The sequence below is a fragment of the Nuphar pumila genome, chromosome 6 (genome assembly GCF_984573655.1).
Source record: "Nuphar pumila chromosome 6, dmNupPumi1.hap1.1, whole genome shotgun sequence".
In the NCBI taxonomy this organism is placed as follows: domain Eukaryota; kingdom Viridiplantae; phylum Streptophyta; class Magnoliopsida; order Nymphaeales; family Nymphaeaceae; genus Nuphar; species Nuphar pumila.
In genome coordinates this window covers 115,680,076-115,703,410 of record NC_143254.1, presented here as the reverse complement: position 1 = coordinate 115,703,410, position 23,335 = coordinate 115,680,076, and the positions used below count along the sequence as shown (strand labels likewise).

At 36.3% G+C, this 23,335-nt stretch overlaps 1 protein-coding gene across 2 annotated transcripts; it reads right to left on the bottom strand.

Annotated features, from left to right (window-relative positions):
• Nucleotides 1-8,473: 8,473 nt before the first annotated feature.
• LOC149835819 (thiol-disulfide oxidoreductase LTO1-like) lies at nucleotides 8,474-22,577 on the bottom strand. Of its 2 annotated transcripts, none has more exons than XM_090008771.1 (7): nucleotides 22,380-22,577; nucleotides 22,013-22,262; nucleotides 12,849-13,105; nucleotides 12,651-12,763; nucleotides 10,047-10,194; nucleotides 8,912-9,049; nucleotides 8,474-8,831 (listed from the first exon to the last, which is right to left on the bottom strand). In XM_090008771.1, the coding sequence occupies exons 1-7, from the start codon at nucleotides 22,470-22,472 to the stop codon at nucleotides 8,751-8,753; spliced, it is 1,080 nt and encodes a 359-aa protein (XP_089864897.1). In that variant the 5' UTR covers nucleotides 22,473-22,577; the 3' UTR covers nucleotides 8,474-8,750. The 2 variants fall into 2 exon arrangements, 1 of the variants encoding a protein (XP_089864897.1); XR_016432371.1 differs by having other exon boundaries at nucleotides 8,693-8,831; nucleotides 8,912-8,987.
• Nucleotides 22,578-23,335: the final 758 nt, after the last annotated feature.

The window sequence follows — 23,335 nt, the reverse complement described above, 5'->3', positions numbered from 1 at the left end:
TGAGAGATTATAGGAGATCTGGGCAATCATGGGTATTGTTTGATGATGGTTGTGTATATAATAAGGACCTTGTGGATGACTATGCGGATTTTAATCCATGAATGTGGACGAGATATTATGTATTGAATATGGATGTAAAAAAATTATATATAAAATTTTAAATTTATGTGGATAACTATGCGGCAATTTTTTACTATGAATGTAATAGGTGATTGATTTGTTTATGAGAATCAATTATGAATTTTCCTTGGGAGGTCAACATGCTTTAAAAAATGATTGTCCAAAATATTTCTTGATGCAGTAAGACCCATACAAAAATTCAGTTGAATCATGAAAAAATTTAAATACAAAAATGATTTTGATATCTCATATCTTTCTCAATTATTTATTCTGTATTTTCCTTTGCCGGTTGGCTCCATTACATAATGAAGCAATGAACTAATGACTCTTTTTTGTGTTTTAGTAGTTATCTAGGGTATCTTCAATTTGATTTTATTGCCCTGCCAACCATGTACAAGTTTAGATCAAGGGTACTCCTGATAGATTGCCTTTAGGGGTTACTCTGATGTCATTTATTCATGCAATGAATGGCGTTCTAACCCAATCATGATTGAATTTCATGTCATTCATCCGTACTAGAGAAAAGTTAGGTGCATTGCTACTCTCTTGAATAGTAGGTATTAAGTAACTTTTGCACTAGGAAGGAATTTTGCAATGTACGTGCAAATTTTTATTTTTATTTTTAAATCAGAAAAGAATTTTGCAAGGTACGTGTGAATCTCTGTTCATTCTTTTTAAATCAAAAAAGAATTTCGCAAGGTATATCACGTCACATACCTTGCAAAATTCCTTTCTTATTTAAAAAAGAATGAACGAAAATTCGCACGTACCTTAGGAAATTCCTTCTTGGTGCAAAAAATCATCAGTTGCAAATATATGTCTATTCCATGTTATATACACATTATACACAATTGAAGTGGCTGAAAAAAATCAAAATCATGTTACATAAACAACACATATCAATAAAAAAACAAGAATCAAACAACTTCATTTCCTATTATATACACAATTCATTCATAAACAACTTCATTACCTCACACACACACATTCATTAATTTATACATAACATAACAAAGTTCAATTAATATACATAACAAAATTCAATAATATACAATGTTCAATTAATGTACATAATAAATTTTATTAATGTATAAAGTTTAATTATGTACACCACAAAATTCATTATTATAGTAGCTCCTTGATATAATTTTGCAAATTAGCGATAAGAGAACCTTGAAAGTTAAGCATCTTCCTCAACCTGGCAACTTCTTCCTTTAAACGGACACTTTTTACATCTGTGTTGGCAGCACTTGTTGTAGTTCCAACTTTCAACTCGATGTCGACATTATCTCTCTCTTTATCCCTGTGTACATCGACTATGGATTCCCTGTTAATGTCTTCCCCACCATCGTATCAGTCTTTCAGTTTGTATTCAAACAAAGTGGGGTAATCTTTCTTATTATCCTTTACTGTGCCATGTATTGTTTTACTAATTACTTCAGGGTGACATGGTGTTTGTTGAACAAAGCCAAATTGTCAGACCACTCAGCTGGCTAGTTGCCGCTTAACTTTATTCATGTTGTGCAACCAAATGTCACTCCTTGTGAGGTCTCTCAGGTCCACAACCACATCCTCATGGTCCTCATTTACCGCATCTATGTAGGAGCACCACATTACCTAAAACATAACAAATGTTATGAATAACTTCACCAAAAGAATGAACACCTCCAAAAAATTATTTAAAGAAAACTTACATGTGTTTCGGTGATGTTCTATAATTGTGCTATGCAAGATGCCCTATTGATATTAGGACCCAACATTTTTCGATCATTTATATCCTTATTGTCACGTGTCTACTTTCACATTACAACACATGAAAATTTAGGAAAAGGGTAATGTTTCAATGGTCTTTCAATGGATATGTACTCTCATATCCAAACCTATAAGGATTAGTAGCATATCACTAATTTATAGATAACAAATGCAAAGAAATATCAAATAGAAAACATAAAATAATGAATACCTCTAAAAAAATCAAAACGCCTGCAATATTTTTTTGTCAGTCTTGCACTCAGACAAACCAGCATACATGTGTGCAAGAACAGTAGCTCTCCATGCATATTCATCGATAGAAGTCAATGATTGCAATAATTTCAAGTATGATCCATGGATCATCTTTCCACCCGAGTCGATGAATAAGCATGCAACAAAAAAGTAGAGCAAGAATACTCTCATGTCGTTTTGCATATTCTTTATGGCCTTCCCTCCAAAAGTCAGCACCAACTTTCCATCAAAACTCTTTGTCAATGTGGAGTCATAGCGGTTCATCAACCAAGATAACTTGACCCAACGCAGTCTTAGGGCTCATCATCTACATCTATGAGGACACAGCCCAAATCCTTAAATTCTCCCCATCAACGTCCAGTCACTGGCTTTCCATGGCACTTCAATCCAGTTATTTGTGTCATATCCTCCAACATAATTATCATCTCAATGTCTTTGAAGATTAATATGTTTGAAGACAAACTCTAAACCTGCATAATAAAAAGTATGACACTATGGTTGATGTTCCATGGGATGATCTCGAAGAATTTTCGAAAATGCATTTGATCCAGCAAATCCTTGTGGGACTCTGTCAATGCTAGAAACCACGAGTGTACTTTGTAAGAGAAGAATCAGTGCATGCAAGGTAGTGGAGGTTGATGTGACTGTTGCACTCACATGCACATATTCAATAGTTATAATATTTTCACTAATTGAAATGCAAATACACAAATACACAAACACATAAATAAAAACATGGTTATGCATAGCATGCATGATATATATATATATATATATATATATATATATATATGTGTGTGTGTGTGTGTGTGTGTGTGTGTGTTTATTATGGTATTGAACAACTATAATTGTTATATAGAAAAGAAATATAGAAAAGAAATTATCCCTCGACACCGGACATTGTTTATTGTTGTTACCTCCTACTCGAAGCATGCACTCTTGTTGAATGGGAGGAGGAATCTCATGTGTATTATGTAGCCTAGCATTGCTCTCATCTACCTCTACTAGACCCATAATTACATCTGCTTGCGGACCCTCCACAATTGCTTAAAGACCTTCTACTGAGACTATATTCACATCTTCTGCCTTAGGACCCTCCATAATTGCCCCAACCCTAGCCTCACTCCTCCCCTCCTTCGATGCTTATGTGATGAGAAACAAATATCTAGATGTAATATCATCAATTTTTTTTGCAGAATCAATAGCAATTATAGGTCAGTTTGAAAATTTTAGCAGTTGATTTGTTGGAAGTTTATACAAATGCTTGGATGAACACAGATTTCTACGCTATAGATCATTAAGGTTGTATTTTCGGTGGACAAGATCTGACAACCAAATTTTGGTGCTGGAGCAGGATCCCTCTCTATCGAAGTGGCAAGCCTACTGTACGTGTTAAGAAGTCTCATAAAACACCACGTAAACGTCAAATTCTTTGAGCCTGATCGGCTTATTCTGCTTTTTTATTTTCTTCTTTGTGATGGCAGGTGTAAATTGTGTATTTTTTCTCTTATTTGATGTCATCTCGTAATAAAAAACTTGATTCCTATGATAACATCAATAAATTGGATAATATACATGCAAAAACTAAAAAAAAATGAGAAAACTCACATGTAATGTTATACACCAAAAAAATTGATTAAACTGAATGAGATATATATATACAAAAACAAGTCAGCCAAGGGACGTAACTTACACATACAACCAATTAAAAAAAAGGCTTTTACTGAAAAAAATAACAATAAAAAACTATTTACTGAAAAACCTAGTCATCAGTAACCTTATCAGAAAAAACTTGGTTGAGGCACACCGATGAAATTGTTGTCGATCGTTTTTACCAGAATATTCGCAGGAAATTCGCAAAAGGGGGCCGAAGTTTGAGTTTTTTCACCGCTGGTGAACAGCTGTTGATGAACCGCCATCGATGAGGGGTTTTCGCAAAGTCGCCACCTACTGAAATATTTGCCTGAATGTTGCCAAAATGTTATCGAAAGATCATCGAAAGGATTGGGGACCATAAGAATGCTAGGGGTTGTGAAAAAACTTCGTTGAGGGACACCAAAAATGGGGTTGAGAAACAAAGCATCATTTATATGGTATTAAATTTTACAAGCAAAAGTAATTTCACAATACAGGTGCGATTCAAATTAAAAAAATTGCAATACCAAACTTTCATAATTTTGTAATACGTCATGCAATACTCTTTCAAAATTTCATAAGGTGGAGACTTGAAGAAAAAAAATCAACGTGCTTTGCGATACTCGGTCGCAATTATCGAACTTTCGCAAATTTTTTGATTTTCACAGGTTATCGCGCGAAACTCATCAGGAGTTTCATAATTTTTTTGGAATATCGCAACCTTATATGCAATTTTGTTGATGGGTTTTATGGGCATTTTTTGAAAATGCATCATTTTTTGTATAGCACAATTATTTTTCGTTTAGGAAAGATCTTTCCTTTCCTCCAACTAATCCCTGTTGCATATGCTTTTAATATTATGCTTAAAAAGTGAAAAAATATATTAATAGCAATGTACTTATTAAAGGTGATTTTCTCTTTATTTTTGAGAAAGCGATAATATGGTTTTATATGAAAGCCGCTGAAAGAAGACATTAATAGCATGCACTTATTAAAAGTGACTTTATATTAATGCCTTAGGAGAGAATAGTCTCATACATGGAGGGCTCTCCATTAGTTATAAAAGAACTTTTTACTACTTTACCACATGCCACTAAAACCTCAACTGGTTCGAGTTGTGGATTTAATAAAACATGACCCATTATGTGACTCGTTATTGAGTTTAATGGATCCCATAAGAGCCCAACCGGATAACATATCGGGCCGAGCTCGGCTCAACAAATTTGGGGCGGGTTCCTCAAAAGGGGGACCAAGCTCGACCCAAGTCAGGCTGGGTACACGAGATCATGCTGGCTACCCAACCCAATTTCCATCCCTAAGTGGTACATTTGAGGTTTGAACAAAAAAATAATGAGTAAAAAATGGAAGAAAGCTTCATATCCCATTCATTTCATGAGATGGACAGACATAAGTTGGTGTGTGAGACCAACTTAGAAGACTGGGTCCATAAGGATTTATTTGGATTTATTTTAGATTTTAGAGTTTTTGATCTTATTCAAGATTCAAAAATAAGATTAGTGTTTTATTTTTTTATAAATACTTGTTATGTAAGAAGGGAGATCAAAGTTGGATGACTAATGGTAGGTGGATAAGGGGTGGCTTAAGAGAAGTTGAGGCCCTAAGCCAAGTCTCTAAATGAGGCCCTATTTTTTTTTTAAATACCACCAATATTTTGAATATCGCATGAAAAAAATGCAATATAAACATTAAATGATATATTAAATATTTTTTCACGAGATATTCAAAAACTTGCTTAAACTGATATCTCATATTTTTTTCACAAAATCTTAAAAAATACAAGAATTACATGTTGCCATCATTTTGATGGCACAAATCTTTTTTTAACATAAACAACATTCAATACTTGGTAGGTATTGAATGTTGCATGACTACCATATAAAGCAAAAGTTGTATGGCTTAATGAAAAACCCAATGTCATATGTCAGGCGGCATTGATTGCTGCCCACCTTTGAAAAATGGCATGTTAGGTTGATGTATAAGAAGGAGAGCTCACCTCATTTTTATAAGACATGGGAGGCCCTCTCTCCCACACCCTCTTCGATATGTACATGTATTATGCAATGTCATTATTATAAAATTTTCTCAAATTTAGAGGCCCCTCCAAAATAGGAGACCCCAAAACTCAAAGAAGCCAACCAACCCTGGGTAGATAAGGAAAAGAAGATGGGGGTGGTGAAAAGTTGGATGGTGGTATTTGTGGTGGTGGAGGTGGGAACACAAACCCTAACCCTTCCAACCATTTTCCCTCTTTCCATCGTGTGTGGGAAAAGTAGAGAATGAACAGGTTTGTGATTGAACGGTTCAACCTGATAACCCACCTCTTAGAATTGGTTTAACTCCTCAAAATGGGTTTCAATGTCTTCCTAATTCTTATACCCCCATTTTGGACCGGTTTTTATATCAAACCCTTAAAAACCTGATCCACATTGACCCAAACACATATTCAACCCAAATGGATCCTAACCACACCCATCTTCGTACCTCCCTAAATACTTGCCCAACTCAAGATCCACAAAGCTTAATCTTATCCCATACCCATAATGACCCATAGGTCCCAATATTCAATCTCACAACCTTAGATCAGGTTATCAAATGTGCATTGGATATTGAAGCAAAATTGAAACAAGAATTAGAGAGATCTTTACATGTCCTTAAAACTACTCATACCCAAATAGGAGAGATCCATGTGAAGTCCAGTTCCAAGAAGCTTTCTCTAAAACCTCTCTTTAAGCTCACCCCAAAGCCTAAATCAAATTAAAGAAGATTTAGATCCAAAATTACGTGATGAGTTCAAAATCATTTTGTTCGATCTTCCTAAACCTATCTTGGACCCTTATAGCCTCATATTTAAAACCTTATCATGAAACTAAACCTGAGTCCATTTGACCCAATCCCAAAAGAACGCTTTCATGCATTACTTCTTATCCATATTCAAACTTCACCTGTACTCACCTCACCTAACCAAAACTTGCTATAGAACCTAAGCTTGTTTGGAGGGCATCATCAACAGTATATGGATGATAAAGCAAGAGATCAGGTTATCATGGACTTCTTCACACTAGATAAAACCGAAACTAGATCTATTTGATTCATTTGTTTCATATCAATAAAAAGATGCAGTTGAAGACTATGGATGGTTCGAGAAGAACAGTTCAAGCTTCTATATACATATTAAAGCAGATCCTATTTGGTTCACGCATTTTCTGGAGCAAAGAAGCTATCAAGTTCTATATTGTGGATCCCTAACTCATAAAGTGAAGCAGAATTGAAAGAATCATAAGAGATATCCAAACTTGAGGGCAAGACTTCTCTAACCTGGGGAGAATGATGTAGGAGCATAGTAGAAGACCGGGTCCATAAGAAATCATTTTAGATTTTAGAGTTTTTGGATATTTGTATTCAAATATTAGATCTATCCAAGATCAAAAAGTAAGATTAAGGTTTTATTTTTCTATGAATACTTGTTATGTAAGGAGGGAAATCAGAGTTGGATGATCAATTATTATTATTTTTATTGAATTTATGCAATTTCTTTTGGTATTTCTTATTTTCTCTCAGTTTTCGAAACTCATAGCTTAATAAATTGATGTATGAATGACGGTCCACTTCCTTATGTGAATATTAACAAATATGATCCAAAGTCTGGGTCAGATTCAAATTTGGGTAAGAAAATCTAGGACCGAATGCAGACTCAACTAGCTTAACTATAACTAATGGATATACATTTTCACATGGGCTAATGAGACTCGTGTAGCCAAAGAATTCGGATTTGATTCAAAATCATATTAGAATTACACTCGATATCAAATCCAGACCGAACCATCAATTGGATGTTACATAACCTACTACCAAATCTGACTAAACAGATTCAGATACGGTATGGTATCTGAACCAATCCGAACAGTTGACATGGATTGGGTTTAGGCTGTCTTGTGCAACCCAAAGAATATTGATAGATTTCTATGTCAAAAGAAAAAAAGAATATTGATAGATTTTGAGCCTAGCTTGGCTCGATCAGTAAACCAGCCGCGTTCCACGTAGGATTGAAACTCAATGATGCCCGACTGTTTACTAATCAGGCTTAGAAGGCCCAACCATACTTAACCTAGAGCCAGCTCAGTAAGTCTTGAGCTCAGTTAGAACCCAAGGTTCCTGAGGTTCAACCAACCGTTGGTTTGTTTTAACAAGTTTTCAGGGAAGTTAACACATCACGAAGTTGGTTAAACCTGAGCTACGCAACTTCCTTTTCACCCTCTCTAGACACGCGCTCTTTAAGAAAATGAAAAAAGATAAGTGGGTTTGACCCTACCGACCAATTCCTCTAGCCAGACGAGCTTGTCCACCGCATCCGCGGTGCCCGGAGGATGGAAACCTTGTCACGAACCTCGATCTAAACATTGCATCCACCAGAGACGAAGATGGCAACGACGGCGAATCAGGTAGGATCATAGGCGGAGCTGGGGGGGGGGGGGGGGGGGGGCAGGACTGGGCTAGCCCAGTCCTGCCTCCCGAAACAGTTTAATTTTTTTTTATTTTTGTAAAAGCCCAGCCCTGATTCCATATGAAATAGATTTTTATCCATTTTTTTAGCCTAGCCCAGCCCTGATTGCAGCAAATAGTTTGATTTGTCCATATGAAATAGATTTTTATTAATAATTGTAGCCATTTTTTATTTTATCTCAAAAGCAGACACTTTTTCCGTTTGATTGTACACATATTGTTACAATTTTCTATAATGGCATATGGCTCTTGTTTGTATACAAGCTTGTAGCATGTAGTAAGAATGACAGAAGCTTGATGCATGAATTAGTAAGAATGACAAACTCCCACTAAAAATCGAAGTAATTCATGTACAGTAAATGGTGGATTACACAGCACGTACCAGTCATTCTCAACTGTCCAAAGATGCCAATTGGAACTGTACACCAAGATGACGAAATGATGTCTTTGTTGCTTGGGCTGAGCATGAGCTATGACTGTGGTTTCAGTTCTTCATATAGGAATCCTGATGCTTCTGCAAGTTCTGAGAATTCTTGTTCTCCACTCAAGACCTATCACGTAATGCAACTTCATGAGCAAGATCTTTTAAGGTTTTACTTGTTCCAACACAAGTTGAGGGAAGATCCATCACCTGGCCGTTTATAATCCAGGTTGGGAATCCATCAATATGAGCTTCTTGACATGCCTTAGCAGGTTTTACTCCCTTCCTGTACCCATTAGGAAAGCACTCAACATAGTTCAGAATCTTTGCAGCTTCTTTCCCGAACATCTGAAGAATCGCAGTAACTAATCCGAGGTTACATTTGTCACAGCTTTTCCATTTCAAAAGTATTAATTCGTTCTGTTACATCTCATTTATGTTCATTTCTCGCATAGACATCTATCTCTGCCACAAGTTCTTGTATACTAAAATTTTTGAGGTTGCATGTCACTAGTGAAGCGGTACTTTCCTTCTCAGTTCAAGCATGCCTCATCTAGAGTGTTCAACTCACATAACAAATGGTAACATGTAAGTAGCAAGAAACACTCCTGATTTAGAAGATTCAATGTTTAGATAGCCAGTATGGATTTTGCAAGACTCCACTTGCTTAAGATAATAGCAACAAGTCTCTAGAGAGTTGAAATTTTATAGTTTTGGCTCCAATAAGATATCAACTTAGTTGTCTTGCAGACTTTATTTGAAATTAGTTATGACCCTTTAATTTCCTAAAACCATAAAAGTAGAGGTTAATGAACCATACACTTTGTACAAATACACAAAATAGTACAGAAGGTTCAAAAGAGAGCACTCCAAATGGATGATGACGTTAAATATGGGATAATGCAACAAATGATGGCAAATGAAATAAAAAGCATAAGGTTTAAATGATGCAGAGTAAGCCAGAGATTGCTTCAAAATTCTGAAATTATTTTACCATCTGATTCAAGAAAACTGAAAGGGTGATAAAGTCAAATCTGATGGAAGTTGCCCTGAGGACAGATTCTTTTCAAAACTCAGGCCAACCCAACTGAGTAATTAGCCGAGTCAAGCCTAACTAGGGAAGCAGACTACCTGATGAACTGTCATCAATTCCCATGAATTCAACCCAGGAAAACCAACAAGATATTTGTGTTCTCACTTAACAGTAATCAACTGTAAAATTCAAAGGACAGCACTATTCACACAAAAAACAGCATGTACAAATTCTTCTTCATAACAGATTAAGCAAGTACACATTTACTGACATAGTCTGAATATTTCTACAGTGATATAGTTATGAGGATACCTCTTTTTGTTCCAGACAATGGGAACACCAAAAAGCTCCATACATTTTGGCTCCAATGGCCTGCAAATGTTTTGCTAGAGAAATTGCTGATGGACTTGATTGACTTGTAATTTCAGATTCAAATAGTGGTAATTCAATATCTGATGACCTATTCAAACAGGTATAAATACAACATACGTAAGTGCAAAAATATTTTGTAGAAATTCAGAGAACCATAAGGATTTTTCAATATAAACAACATGGTTACTAAAAAATTAATTTCTAGCCATATGTGTTGCATGTTTGACTGGAGACTGATCAAGAAGACAATTAAGAAATGAGAAACCTGACACTAGATTATTTATTTTGATAAACATTTAAACTGAACTACCGGTGGTGGTTAATGTTTGGAAAGTTCCCTTTGATTAGTGGTGTTGTCACCCTTGGCATTGCCTTCCTTGTAAATATGTAAACAGCACTGGGAGAAGACAAGAGAGCAAGGAGAACAACACATGGCCCTGACCCCTAATGGTTCTCAATAGAGAAGGTTAGCTCTATCAAAGTTCTATTTATCCTCAAAGAAATCCTCATAGACAATATAGAAATGCTCATCAATTAATAGTAAGCTAAAATTCATGCCACAATTAAGGAACAAATAGAATAAGATAAACATGATACAATATTACATGCATGCCACCAATTGACATCCAGATGTGAAATTATGAAAATATCCTTGTGACCAGCAATAGCATACTATACACTTCCCTCCAAGTTCTACATTGCATTGCATTGCATTGCATGTTCAACATGCACTTGTGCTTCAAAAATTGATGCCTCGACTTTGATAATATTTTTGCAAAATTTTCTGCAAATTGATTTTCACAGCCATTGAACTTTGTTTCCATCTCTTTTGATTCAATTTCTCTAACAAGATATGTTCAAAGTAAAATTATTTAGATATATAATGAAATACCAAATTCAATGCCATAGTGCACAATTGCCATAATATGTACTTGATCTACAAATTTTCATTTCCAACACATTTAAATATTTATGACCATATATGCCAAAGCTCAATATTCAGCTTTGTCCTTTACATTTCAACACTTTTCTGTTTTGTACTTTTCCATATATTAAATCTCTCTCTAAGAAAATACAATAACCAAAAACAGATCTCCTAGTATTTGGGTCTCCAATTCAATCATCATGTCCATAGATTATTAAAGATCAAACCATTTGTTTATGGGATCATTTAGGTGACAAATTCTCCATTTTGGCCCCTGCATCACGTCCCCTAATATACTAGTCATATTGAAAACTTCATAAAAAGGGCTGTATTTCAGTATCTGCAGCCATATCGATGTGACGTTCTTATAATAAATTATTCCATGTTCTATAGCACCCTTCACATATGTTACAAAGCTTTTAAAGGATTCCATATGTATCATAGCAGAAGAGTGCATTTAGGTCATGACCGTCATGTTTGTTTCACCTGCCTTTCATATGAAACAGGTTGTTTCGTATGAAAAGGGTGCAGTTTCTCACAAGGGCTGAAACAAACACCTTACAAGAAACTTGTGCAGGGTCCACCATATTTCACATGAAACAGCATCTCTCATGTCAAATGGGCATCGCCACCCCCCACCCCACCCCCGCCGAGGAAGCATTTTCCAATATGGGGGCCCTTTCACAGGAATACTGTGTCATGGAGTCAGCTTTCATGTGATAAAACAAACACACAAAGCCTCAACGGAACACCTACATCCTTCGGTATTCTTCTATTCGTAGCACACAAGATAGTTATTGGCTTGGAATGAACGATATTGAACCTATTCAAAACATGAATTACACAATTTTGTCGAGATGATTGAATTTCATGATCGTTTTGTTTGCATATTAAATAAAACATCATCAAAATTCTATAAACTACACACGTCAAGGGTGTGCACTTATCTTCACTTATGAAAATGATAAAAAAAAAGTAGAAAATCTAAATTAAAGCCAACTTGCATAATCTATGCAAGTTGTGATAAAATGATCGTTTTCTTACTCATGTTATAGTAAAAAAGTAGAAGTTTTAATGTGATTTATATCGTGCAAGTTCTAATCTCACCCTCAACTTACACCAACTTGCAAGTTGTAGTTAAAAGTAAAATTTTGCATTTTTACTATGACTTGAAGAAAAGTTTAAGGTCCCACCTCAGCTTGCACGACTTATGCAAGTTGGGGTAAAAATTGATTTTAACAAGCATTTGCACTTGCAAGTTAAGTAAAAAAAATAAAAGGTTTACCATACTTGCATGGAAAGATAACCAATTTGCATGTAAACCTTAAAACTACCCTGCTATCAGCCCAAACTACTTTGTACAATCCCACTTTACATACAAGGAGTCTATGGGAGCTCCCCCTGGTCCCCATAAAGTGTACAAATAGGGGTCTTTGGCCCCCCTATTCTTAAGGCCTTTCTAAGCATTTTCAATACATTATTCTTTATTTTTAGTTCTCTCTCCTCTCTTATTGTGAGTGTTTGGTGATTTTGCCCTCTTTATAGTCACTTTGTGACATTGTTATTGGCACTTGTGTTTCATTACAAAGACATCTTAAATTTTGCCACATACAACATACCCTGTTAAGTCAGGACTAATGCCACTATATGAAGTGCTCAAAGCTGCAATCACTAAGCCAGCTATAGATAATTGAAGCCCAGCAGTCTTCTGCATCTCTTGCAACTTGAATTCCTGAAAAAGAAACTACACTCATATGATGATGATATTTTTGTTATTTTGATGGAAAAAGTTATATGTTGTAGTTCACACAACCAACCTTCATAGTGATAAATAACAAGCTGAAACTCAGAAATGCAGACATCAAGCAGTATGAACATGATGCTCCTGAAAATTTTGTGCTTAGAAGGTATAAAAAATAAGAACTAGCTGCTGCCATTGAGGTTGCACTCCCAAGCAGAAGTAATTGTGCACTTGTTTCACTTAATGCAAAAAGAGAACTTCTTCTTGCCAACTGCAGACCCAATAATGCAACTAATCCATATGCTACCATTCCAAATAATGGAAGAGGAACACCTGAGAGTGCAAAAGGAACAAGGTGTTTTCATACCAAATATTTATCTAATCAATTATTGGTAGCAACTTCATTGATGAATCAAATCAAAATAAAGTTGAAAGTTCACCACAATCATGAAACAGAATTATTTTCGCAAAAGGAACGAGGTGTTTTCATACCAAATATTTTCAATCAATTATTGGTAGCAAAATAAAGTTGAAAGTTAACCATAATCATGGCACAGAATTATTTTTGCAAAAGGAACAAGGTGTTTTCATACCAAATATTTATCCAATCAATTATTGGTAGCAACTTCATTGATGAATCAAATCAAAATGAAGTTGAAAGTTAACCACAATCATGAAACACAATTATTTTCAATTACTCTGTATGAAAATTATCTACAAAGACAGCATTTCTTGTTTGTAGCGAAAATTCCCAAAATGAAAGTTATGGTAACCAATCACTGACAGACAGTTTAGAATTTGCTTGATGAACTACAAAGTAAACAATTCAACATCTGGTTACAGGGAAATGATCCACTGATCTGTCCTTTTCTGCAGGCTATTGTTTAGTAATCACTTTTAAGAAATAAATGATGTAAAAAACTTGAAATATTAACTAAATTGATGTAACAGCTATAACATAGTCATGCAGTGAAGAACGAGAAATACAAACTGCAGCTTACCACCTAGACAATGGGACATTTAGTGCTTTAATTGCCTTGGTAACAAAATTGTAATCCAATCTTAATTTAGACAATATACATAGAGAGTCTGACTTGTTGGCTTGAAAATTATAATTCAAATAGAAGTACTTCTGATCAGTGTGACAAATATCACAAGATATGAAATACTCACGAAAATACTGCGAGAAATTACCTAAAAGTTTTAAACTCTAATTTCTCATGTTTTTTCAAAATATCACAATTTTTTATAGAAACATAAATATCGTGTTTTAAACATGATATTTATGTTTTTATCGGCTATTTATCGGGAAAAAATGTGTGTTTTCTTTTTAAATATTTATTTGTATTTCTTTATAAAATTTTATTTGCTTACGTTGTTTATTGCTGATATTTTGCCAGAAAAAAAAACACAACTTTTTCAAAAAAATCTATTTCTTGCAAGTTTTTGGCTGCCGATATTTTGCCTTTTTAACTTTTGTCTCTAAGCTTCTGATCTAGGGTACCTAATTTATGGGATGTGGATAGAGATTGCACAATCACTCTTCTCCAAAAATGGCCTTTGTTAACCAATCAAATGGATATATACGTACATATACTTTCAAATTTGAGTGTGGATCAGGCTAGGGGTACCCCTGATAGGAGTCTGTCAAGGGTCCCTCCAATGCCATTCATCCATGGGATGAATGACATCCCATGTGCCATGGCTGGATTGCTAACATCTTAGATGGGTTGTGTTAAAATGTAAACTGCAATATATATATATTATTTAATATTATTATATTTTCTTTTATTATTTTCTTTTTCTATTTTTTCTATTTTCTTTTTTAGCATCTAGTTCAATAGAAACTAGATATTTTGATCCAGTCAAGTTCCTGTTGGAACTTGACTGTGCAAGTAGCTGTTGGACTGTAGTCCAACAGCTATAATAAATGTTGTTGGACTATAGTCCAACAGCTATAATAAATGCTGTTGGACTATAGTCCAACAGCTATAATAATAAATGTTGTTGGACTGTAGTCCAACAGCTATATTAAGAGACGTTGGAATCCAACGTCTCTTTTTGGAGAGCTCAAAATGAGCTCTCCTCTCTCTCCCATTGTTTTGTATATATAGGGGTGAACCCCTTCAATGTAAATAACCATGCTTCTTAAGCATTTTGTTCATGAATAAAGTATTATTTATTTTTCAAGTGTTCTTCCCTTTATACCCTTTCAAGGGTCATGCTTGTAGTGTCTCCAATAGACACTTGTTTGTGAGTTATTTGTGCATTTGTTGAAGACCACCATTTCATTACATGGTATCAAAGCTACGAAATCCTTAGATCTTGAAGTGCTTCCGCCTCGATTTCCGTGCCACATTTACAAAAGGTGTTTCATCACCTTGTTCTTGGCTCAAGAAGATTTGTTTGAAGAAAGGCGAACTTGTGCTACAAAAAAAAATTTGGTTTTGTATCCTCTCTTATTCCTTTGTCTACTCTTTTTCTTTTCTTTTTATTTTTCTCTCTCTCTCCTCCTATTTATTCCTCTCTTACCCTTGTAAAAGATGGATGACAATGATAAGATCACCATCATTCCTATGAAGCTAAATGATACTAACTATGTAATGTGGGCTTCGATTATGAAGCACCACATTTGGGGAAAAGGCTTATGGGGTATAGTGGATGGTTCCGATTTGGAACCTAAACTATCTCTTACCAAGAAAGAGGGTGATAAAGAGGTTCCTCTAACGGAAGAAGAGAAGAGTAAGGCGTTAGCCACTTATGAAAAGAAATGGAAAGAATGGAGGATAGGACATGCAAAAATTATGTCATGGCTCATCAATAGCATAGACATTAAAAAATGCTCTAGTCTAGCTAAGTTTGAGCATGCCGATAAGGCTTGGGAATACCTCAAAAACATGTATTCCCTTAAAGATATTGCACATGTATGCAATTTACAAGATAAAGTTCGGACAATGACTCAAAAAGATAAAACTATTCGAGAATATTATAATGAGTTGTCCGAACTTTGGGAAGAGTTGGCTCTTCTTGAGCCCAAATGGCATTGTGCCGAAGACATCGAGCTTCGTCAAAAGCAACTCGATATGGAACATTTCTATCAATTTGTGAATGGTCTAAGGCCGGAGTTTGAATCCACCAAATCGGCCCTTTTACATCGTGGAAAAATTCCTTCTATTGTTGATACTATAGAAGAGCTCACTATGGAGGAAAATAGACTTAGAAAAAGTACTCCAAAAGTTGATGATGACTCCGTTTTAGCTGTATCTAGACCGGGGAATCATACTCGTACTTACAAGCTGCCTCATTTTGGAAGGCAAAACGGCGACTTTGATAAAAAAAAAGTTATTTGTCATCATTGTCATGAACCGGGGCACTATAGGCCTCAATGTCCAAAGTTAAAAAGAAGAGAAGAAAAAAGAGTTGCATCTGTTGAATCTGAGTCAAAAGATCAAGATGCACCTGTGTCTATGGCTCAACTGATGGAAATCCTTCAACCTCTTCTCAAAGGGGTATCCTCCTCAACCGAAGCCTCAACTGGAGCGGCAGTTGCATCTTTCTCCGGTCCAGGTAACTTTCCTTGGCTTTTAGATTCTCGTGCTTCTTTTCATATGACCCCAAATGTTAATAGTCTATCCGAATGTCTTAAAAATGACTCAAGTGTGTCAAAGGTTTTTACAGCCGATGGCACATCTCTCGAAGTAAAAGGAATAGGATGTTTTGAAAATCTTCAAAAATCCAAAAGATTTTTTATCCCAGAAGTTAGATATATCCCTAAACTTAATTTGAATCTCTTATCTGTCTCGCAAATATCTGATTATGGATGTAATATCTCCTTCTCTTCTCATGGTTGCTGGGTACAGGATCGCCAGTCAGGGAAGCTGATTGGGGAAGGCCATAGAGAAGGAGGACTTTATTACATGGACTTTTTGGAATTACCCAAGAATGCATTTTGTTATAATATTCAGAAATTAGAATTGGATTTATGGCACAAAAGGCTTGGCCATCCTCATATGTCTAAAATTCAATATTTTCCAAGTTTGGAAAAATTTTGTAATTCTGAAAATTTTTCTTGTAAAGACTGCATTCTTGGCAAAATGAAAAGGTTACCATTTCTTAGTAGAACTTTTGTTTCCTCACGACCACTTGAGTTAATACATTCGGATGTTTGGGGCCCCGCACCAGTTATTTCCAAATGTGGTTATACATATTATGTCATTTTTGTTGATGACTTTTCTAGACATACTTGGATTTATTTTCTTAAACATAAATCTGATGTCTTTGCTAACTTCCAAATATTTCATAAAATGGTTAAAAATAAGTTTCAAAATGATATTTCTGTTTTTCGCACTGATTCAGGGGGAGAATTTATGTCCAACGAATTCAAAGACTATCTCAATTTACATGGTATTACACATCAAAGATCATGTCCACACACTCCACAACAGAATGGCCTAGCCGAACGCAAACATCGGCACATTATGGAAACTACTAGGACATTGCTAATTGCAAATCAAGTTCCAAAAAGTTTTTGGGCTGAAGCGGTCCTAACTGCCACCTACCTCATTAATAGGATGCCATCTTCCTCATTAAAGAATACAACTCCAATAGAAAAGCTTGTTAATTTAACTCCAGATTATTCTAGATTAAGAGTCTTTGGATGCAAATGTTTTGTTTTCACCAACAGAAATGATAAACTCTCTCCTCGTGCAATCCCATGTGCCTTTTTAGGATATGCTGATAATCAAAAAGGCTACAGGTGTTTCGATTTTCAAAATGACAAATTATATGTGTCAAGAAATGTATCTTTTTTGGAAAAAGAAAGCTTCTTTGAATTTGAAAAATCCAAGGATGTCACTGAATACTCGTTTTTAATTGATCCAACTTCAAAATCCAATGAATGTGATGTTGGATATGACCTTGACAATGATCAAAGTCCTATTGTTGTTGAAAATGATGATAATGAAGAGCAAATCCATAGGGATGTTAGTCTACAATATTCAAGACGTAGAGAGCAAAATCTTCCATGTGCATTACAAAAATACTCTGAAGTCCCACCTAGAAGAACGTCTAGAATCTCTAAACCTCCAGAAAAATTTTTGTCTTATGAATCTTTTTCACCCACGTATAGGGCCGCCATTACATTAATACAATCATATGTTGAACCATCATCCTATTCTCAAGCAAAAAATCATATAGAATGGATAGAAGCCATGAAAATAGAATTGGATGCACTAGAAAAGGCCAATACTTGGACGATACAAGATATTCCTCCGGGTAAGAAACCTATAGGTTGTAGGTGGGTATACAAAGTCAAAACCAAAAGTGATGGGACCCTGGAAAGATATAAGGCCCGTTTAGTAGCAAAAGGATATGCCCAAGAGTATGGCATCGATTATGAAGAAACATTTGCTCCTGTGGCCCGTATGACCACTGTTAGAACTTTAATAGCCTTGGCCTCCATTAGAACATGGCCTATCTTTCAATTAGATGTCAAAAATGCTTTCCTGAATGGGAATCTCGTTGAAGAAGTATACATGGAAGCCCCACCTGGTATTAGTATCCCTAAGGGTAAAGCTCTTCGTCTAGAAAAAGCTCTTTATGGTCTTAAACAGGCTCCAAAAGCCTGGTATGACCGATTTAGTCATGTTATGCTTGATATTGGTTTTCAACCTTGTTTAACTGACACTGCTTTGTTTGTTAAGAAATCTGATGCAGGCATCATTATTCTTCTTCTCTATGTGGACGATATGATCATCACCGGAGGCGACAAACAGGGAGTTGCAAATATCAAATCTCTTCTTAAAACTCACTTTGAAATGACTGACTTAGGTTTATTAAGATATTTTTTAGGCATTGAAGTTGCTTATTCCCCTCGGGGGTATTTGATATCTCAATCTAAATTTGCTCTTGATATCGTTTCCAGGTCTGGAATTACAGATGATAAGAAAGTAGACACTCCAGAAGTTGTCAATGTTAAAATGAAAATTGATGATGGAGAACTTCTTGATGATCCTACTCCTTATAGACAACTTGTTGGAGCTCTTTCTTATCTTTCCATTACTAGGCCAGATATAACTCATGCGGTTCATACAGTTAGTCAGTTTCAGCATGCTCCCACCTCCGTGCACATGGGAGCGATTTTGCGTATTATTAGATACTTAAAATCCTCTCTTTCACGAGGACTCTTCTTGTCTGCTTCATCTTCATTAAATTTAATTGCATATACTGATGCTGACTGGGGAGGTGATCCCAATAATAGACACTCAACTACTGGTTTTTGTGTGTTCCTAGGTGAAACCTTAATTTCGTGGAGGTGCAAGAAGCAGCAGAAAGTCTCTCTTTCCTCCACCGAAGCTGAATACAGAGCCATGGCAACCACCACTATGGAGGTTGTTTGGCTCAGACGATTGCTAGCAGATATGGGAGCTAAAGCAACGCAAGCTTCAAAGATGTGCTGTGACAACAAAAGTGCGATCTACATTGCAAGCAACCGGACATTCCATGAGCGCACTAAACACATTGAGATGGACTGTCACTATGTCAGAGAGGAATACTTACATGGAACCATTGATCTGCCATATGTTACATCAGAATATCAATTAGCAGACTTCTTCACCAAGCCTCTCGCTGCTCCCAGATTTCACTTCCTCTTAGACAAACTTTCGCTCATTGTACCGTAAGTTTGAAGGGGAGTGTTAAAATGTAAACTGCAATATATATATATATATATATTATTTAATATTATTATATTTTCTTTTATTATTTTCTTTTTCTATTTTTTCTATTTTTCTTTTTTAGCATCTAGTTCAATAGAAACTAGATATTTTGATCCAGTCAAGTTCCTGTTGGAACTTGACTGTGCAAGTAGCTGTTGGACTGTAGTCCAACAGCTATAATAAATGTTGTTGGACTATAGTCCAACAGCTATAATAAATGCTGTTGGACTATAGTCCAACAGCTATAATAATAAATGTTGTTGGACTGTAGTCCAACAGCTATATTAAGAGACGTTGGAATCCAACGTCTCTTTTTGGAGAGCTCAAAATGAGCTCTCCTCTCTCTCCCATTGTTTTGTATATATAGGGGTGAACCCCTTCAATGTAAATAACCATGCTTCTTAAGCATTTTGTTCATGAATAAAGTATTATTTATTTTTCAAGTGTTCTTCCCTTTATACCCTTTCAAGGGTCATGCTTGTAGTGTCTCCAATAGACACTTGTTTGTGAGTTATTTGTGCATTTGTTGAAGACCACCATTTCATTACAGGTTGCACAATTTTTTTCAAAGGCGTTGATGCTATAGATGAAATCATGAACAGCATATAGAGCATAAAAAATGGAAGGTCGAAAACAATGCCCAATCCATGGTGTTTGGGATGTTGTTCATCCATGGGATGAATGGCATCAGAGGGACCCCTGAGCTGATCTGCACTTTCAAATCTAATGGACATCATAAAGGTCAGTCTTGTAATAAGAAAAGGCACAGATGAACAAATGGTTAACTGTATTTGAGTTATGATAATGCAGTATAGCATCAACAACAACAACAACAACAGCGCCTTCATCCCAAACAATTGGGGTCGGCGATATGAACCAAAAAGAAAATCATTTTGGGTCCTCCACATGAATCCTTCTCCTCCAATCATTTCTATCCAATGCCATGTCCTCGGTGAGGTTCAAAGCATTCATATCCTTTCTTATCATCTCCATCCAAGTCTTTTTAGGCCTACCCCGACCTCTTTTAGCTAATAGATTTTCCCATTTCTCCATCCTTCTAACCGGAGAATCATTAGGCCTTCACCGAATATGCCCAAACCATCGTAAACGATTCTCACTCATCTTATTTTCAATGGATGCAACGCCTACCTTCTTACGTATTTCCTCATTCCGAATCTTATCTTTTAGTGTATTTCCACACATCCATCGAAGCATACGCATCTCAGTTACACTCATTTTTTGCAAATGATGTCTCTTGGCAGCCCAACATTCCGTACCATATAGTAAAGCGTTTCTGTATAATAATGCAGTATAGCATGATTTCTTTAATTATCTCCTTCGACACAGAGAATAAGGATGGAAAGGCAGCCACTTGGCCTTAAGAAACTAGTATATATTATACAGAAACAGATATGTATACATGTAGAAAGCGAACAGTAATGAAATCTTCATAAGTACGTTTGTGAACGAAATGAAAGATTAACAATTTGAGCTTGAGTCTCTCATCAGACAAGAAGCAATGTTTCCAGGCTCAGTTTGGCATACACCAAGTTGAAGAAGCAATCATTTTGGGGTCAGCTTGGCACACTCCAAGATGGATCAGCAACTATCTTCCATTTATCAGTCCTTACAACTTTCTCTCAGCTGAACAGAAGGACTACCTCCATTAGGCATTAGCTATGTTCACAAAAGAGTATAGAATGTAGCTTTCTATTACATGACTATTTTTTGTATTAAAAGTTGAACTTGAACAAATTGGCATGTCTGACGTTGGAAACACTATCAGTGAACTCTAGAACCAAAACAGCCATTCTAAAATATATAGACTGGATAAGGTGAAGAACCATACGTAAAACAAGGCAGAAGAGCTAACTTTATTCTTTCAAAGGAAGAACATATTGGGGTTGGAGGTTTGATTCTGGCTGAATCAAGATCACAACCTGCATAATGAACTACAACACAATTGACGAAGAAGAAGCAATACAATGTGGCATACTTCATAAATGAGATACCTTTTCCAGAATTTCTTGTTAAATTTTTTTGTGCAGGATCTCGGCCATCATGTTCATCAAGACCACCATTTGTGAGCCTTGTTGCATATACGTAGATGAATTATAAATAGGAATAACTTTCTTTTTTTTAAGGAATAACTTTCACGATAACTCCTATTACATAGTTTGTTATGGTTCATTCACAAGCATCGTTCCAGTGTGTGTTTCATCCCACTGAGATGCCTTGTTTCTGGGTTTTTTTTTTTCCTCACTCATAAAAATGTTCAGCGATTAACCTTAAGTACAGGTTCAATAATTTAAAAATGACCCACCACAAAAAGCCCATGTTCTTCTCTTTATCATTCTTCGGTTAATCATTGTTTTTGCCATGTTTTCATCGTGCTTATCCTAGCATCTGGCAGGTGGGTAATTGTGCAATAAGATCAAACAAGGGAATCACAAGAATCTACCAACAATCAAAGTAACAAAGTGGGGAATGGAGGAAGGAGAAGAAGAATTGCCTCGAAACATACCAAACACAGAAGCATACTCGCTATTGAGAACGGTGGTGCAGGTGCCACCACCAATGGGACAAAGCGCATCAGAACCAGTGAGCTTCAGATACGTCAAGTAGCTCGTTTCCGCGAACCCCACCGCCCCAATCCCCGCGCACCATGCATAAGAAGAAGAAGAAACGACCTCTGGTGCGTTCGATTTGGACTCGGAATCACTATGGTCGGGAGATGGGAGGCAGCAGCGTCTGGTGGTGGCCACCAACGACCTCTACAACCAATCAAACACTTCGTTTGAAGCTAATGCTCTCTCTCTCTCTCTCTCTCTCTCTCTCTCTCTCTCTCTCTCTCTCTCTCTCTCTCAAAGCAATGAAAGAAAAGGAAGTACCTCGTGATGGGGGGTGATGGTGAGTCTGGTGGAGGGAGAGATGGGGAGGGCGGGAGGGACGCTCCTGCCGAGCAGCAGCAGAGGACGATTCATGATGATGGTTCGGTTCGTGCGACGACCATGATAACGCTCAGCCGCTGATCGATTGGGTCATGTATTATCCCAAATGGAAGAGGCTGTGATGAACGCAGAATGCCCAAGGCCCAACGTATTGAAAGGGTACCACTAAGTGGTGGCGGTTAGTAGCTATGACATGTCACAAAGTTACGGATATGATCGGACACTGGACGGGGGACACGAGATTGATAAGTATGGAGGTGGACATCAGGTCAAGTACTAGATGGGTGGTGGGGCAACCAATCCCAAATGAACTGGGTTATGTGTCAAACTCGGCCCGACTAGTAAACGGGCCCAGACTTGAGTTCGGTGTGTTGGTCACATATTGACTCTGCCTGTCTGTCAATTGATTCTTAATAACTTGTATCAAAATCAGTCAAACACTCAAGCATGTTCTACCTGTATAAGAAGTCATTATTAAGATTAGATAATCTGCCCACCCATCTGGTCGTTGAAAGCAAGAAAAATTAAAGGAAAACTTTACCTATGAAAAGTTTAGATCTGATAACTTTTCTAAATGAAAAATTTTGCTTGTTTGTGTAGCATGAAAATAACAGAGTGAAAAATGTGAGAAAATGTGTGTTTGTGTATGTGAGAGAGAGAGAAGGTTGACCACATTTAAGAGAGAGAGGTGGGTTGACCTCGTCCAAAAGAGAGAAAGAGAGAGAGGTGTTGACAACACTAGAGAGAGAGACCTGAAAATAGTGGTGTGTTGGAGGAAGATGAAGACGGAGGAAGCTCTTGTTGTGGGTGAATGGTTGCCCTAATGCAAAAAGAATTTTTGATAGAAAAAATTCTTTTACCCTCCATGGTGGAGGATTTTTTTTATCAAAAGTCAT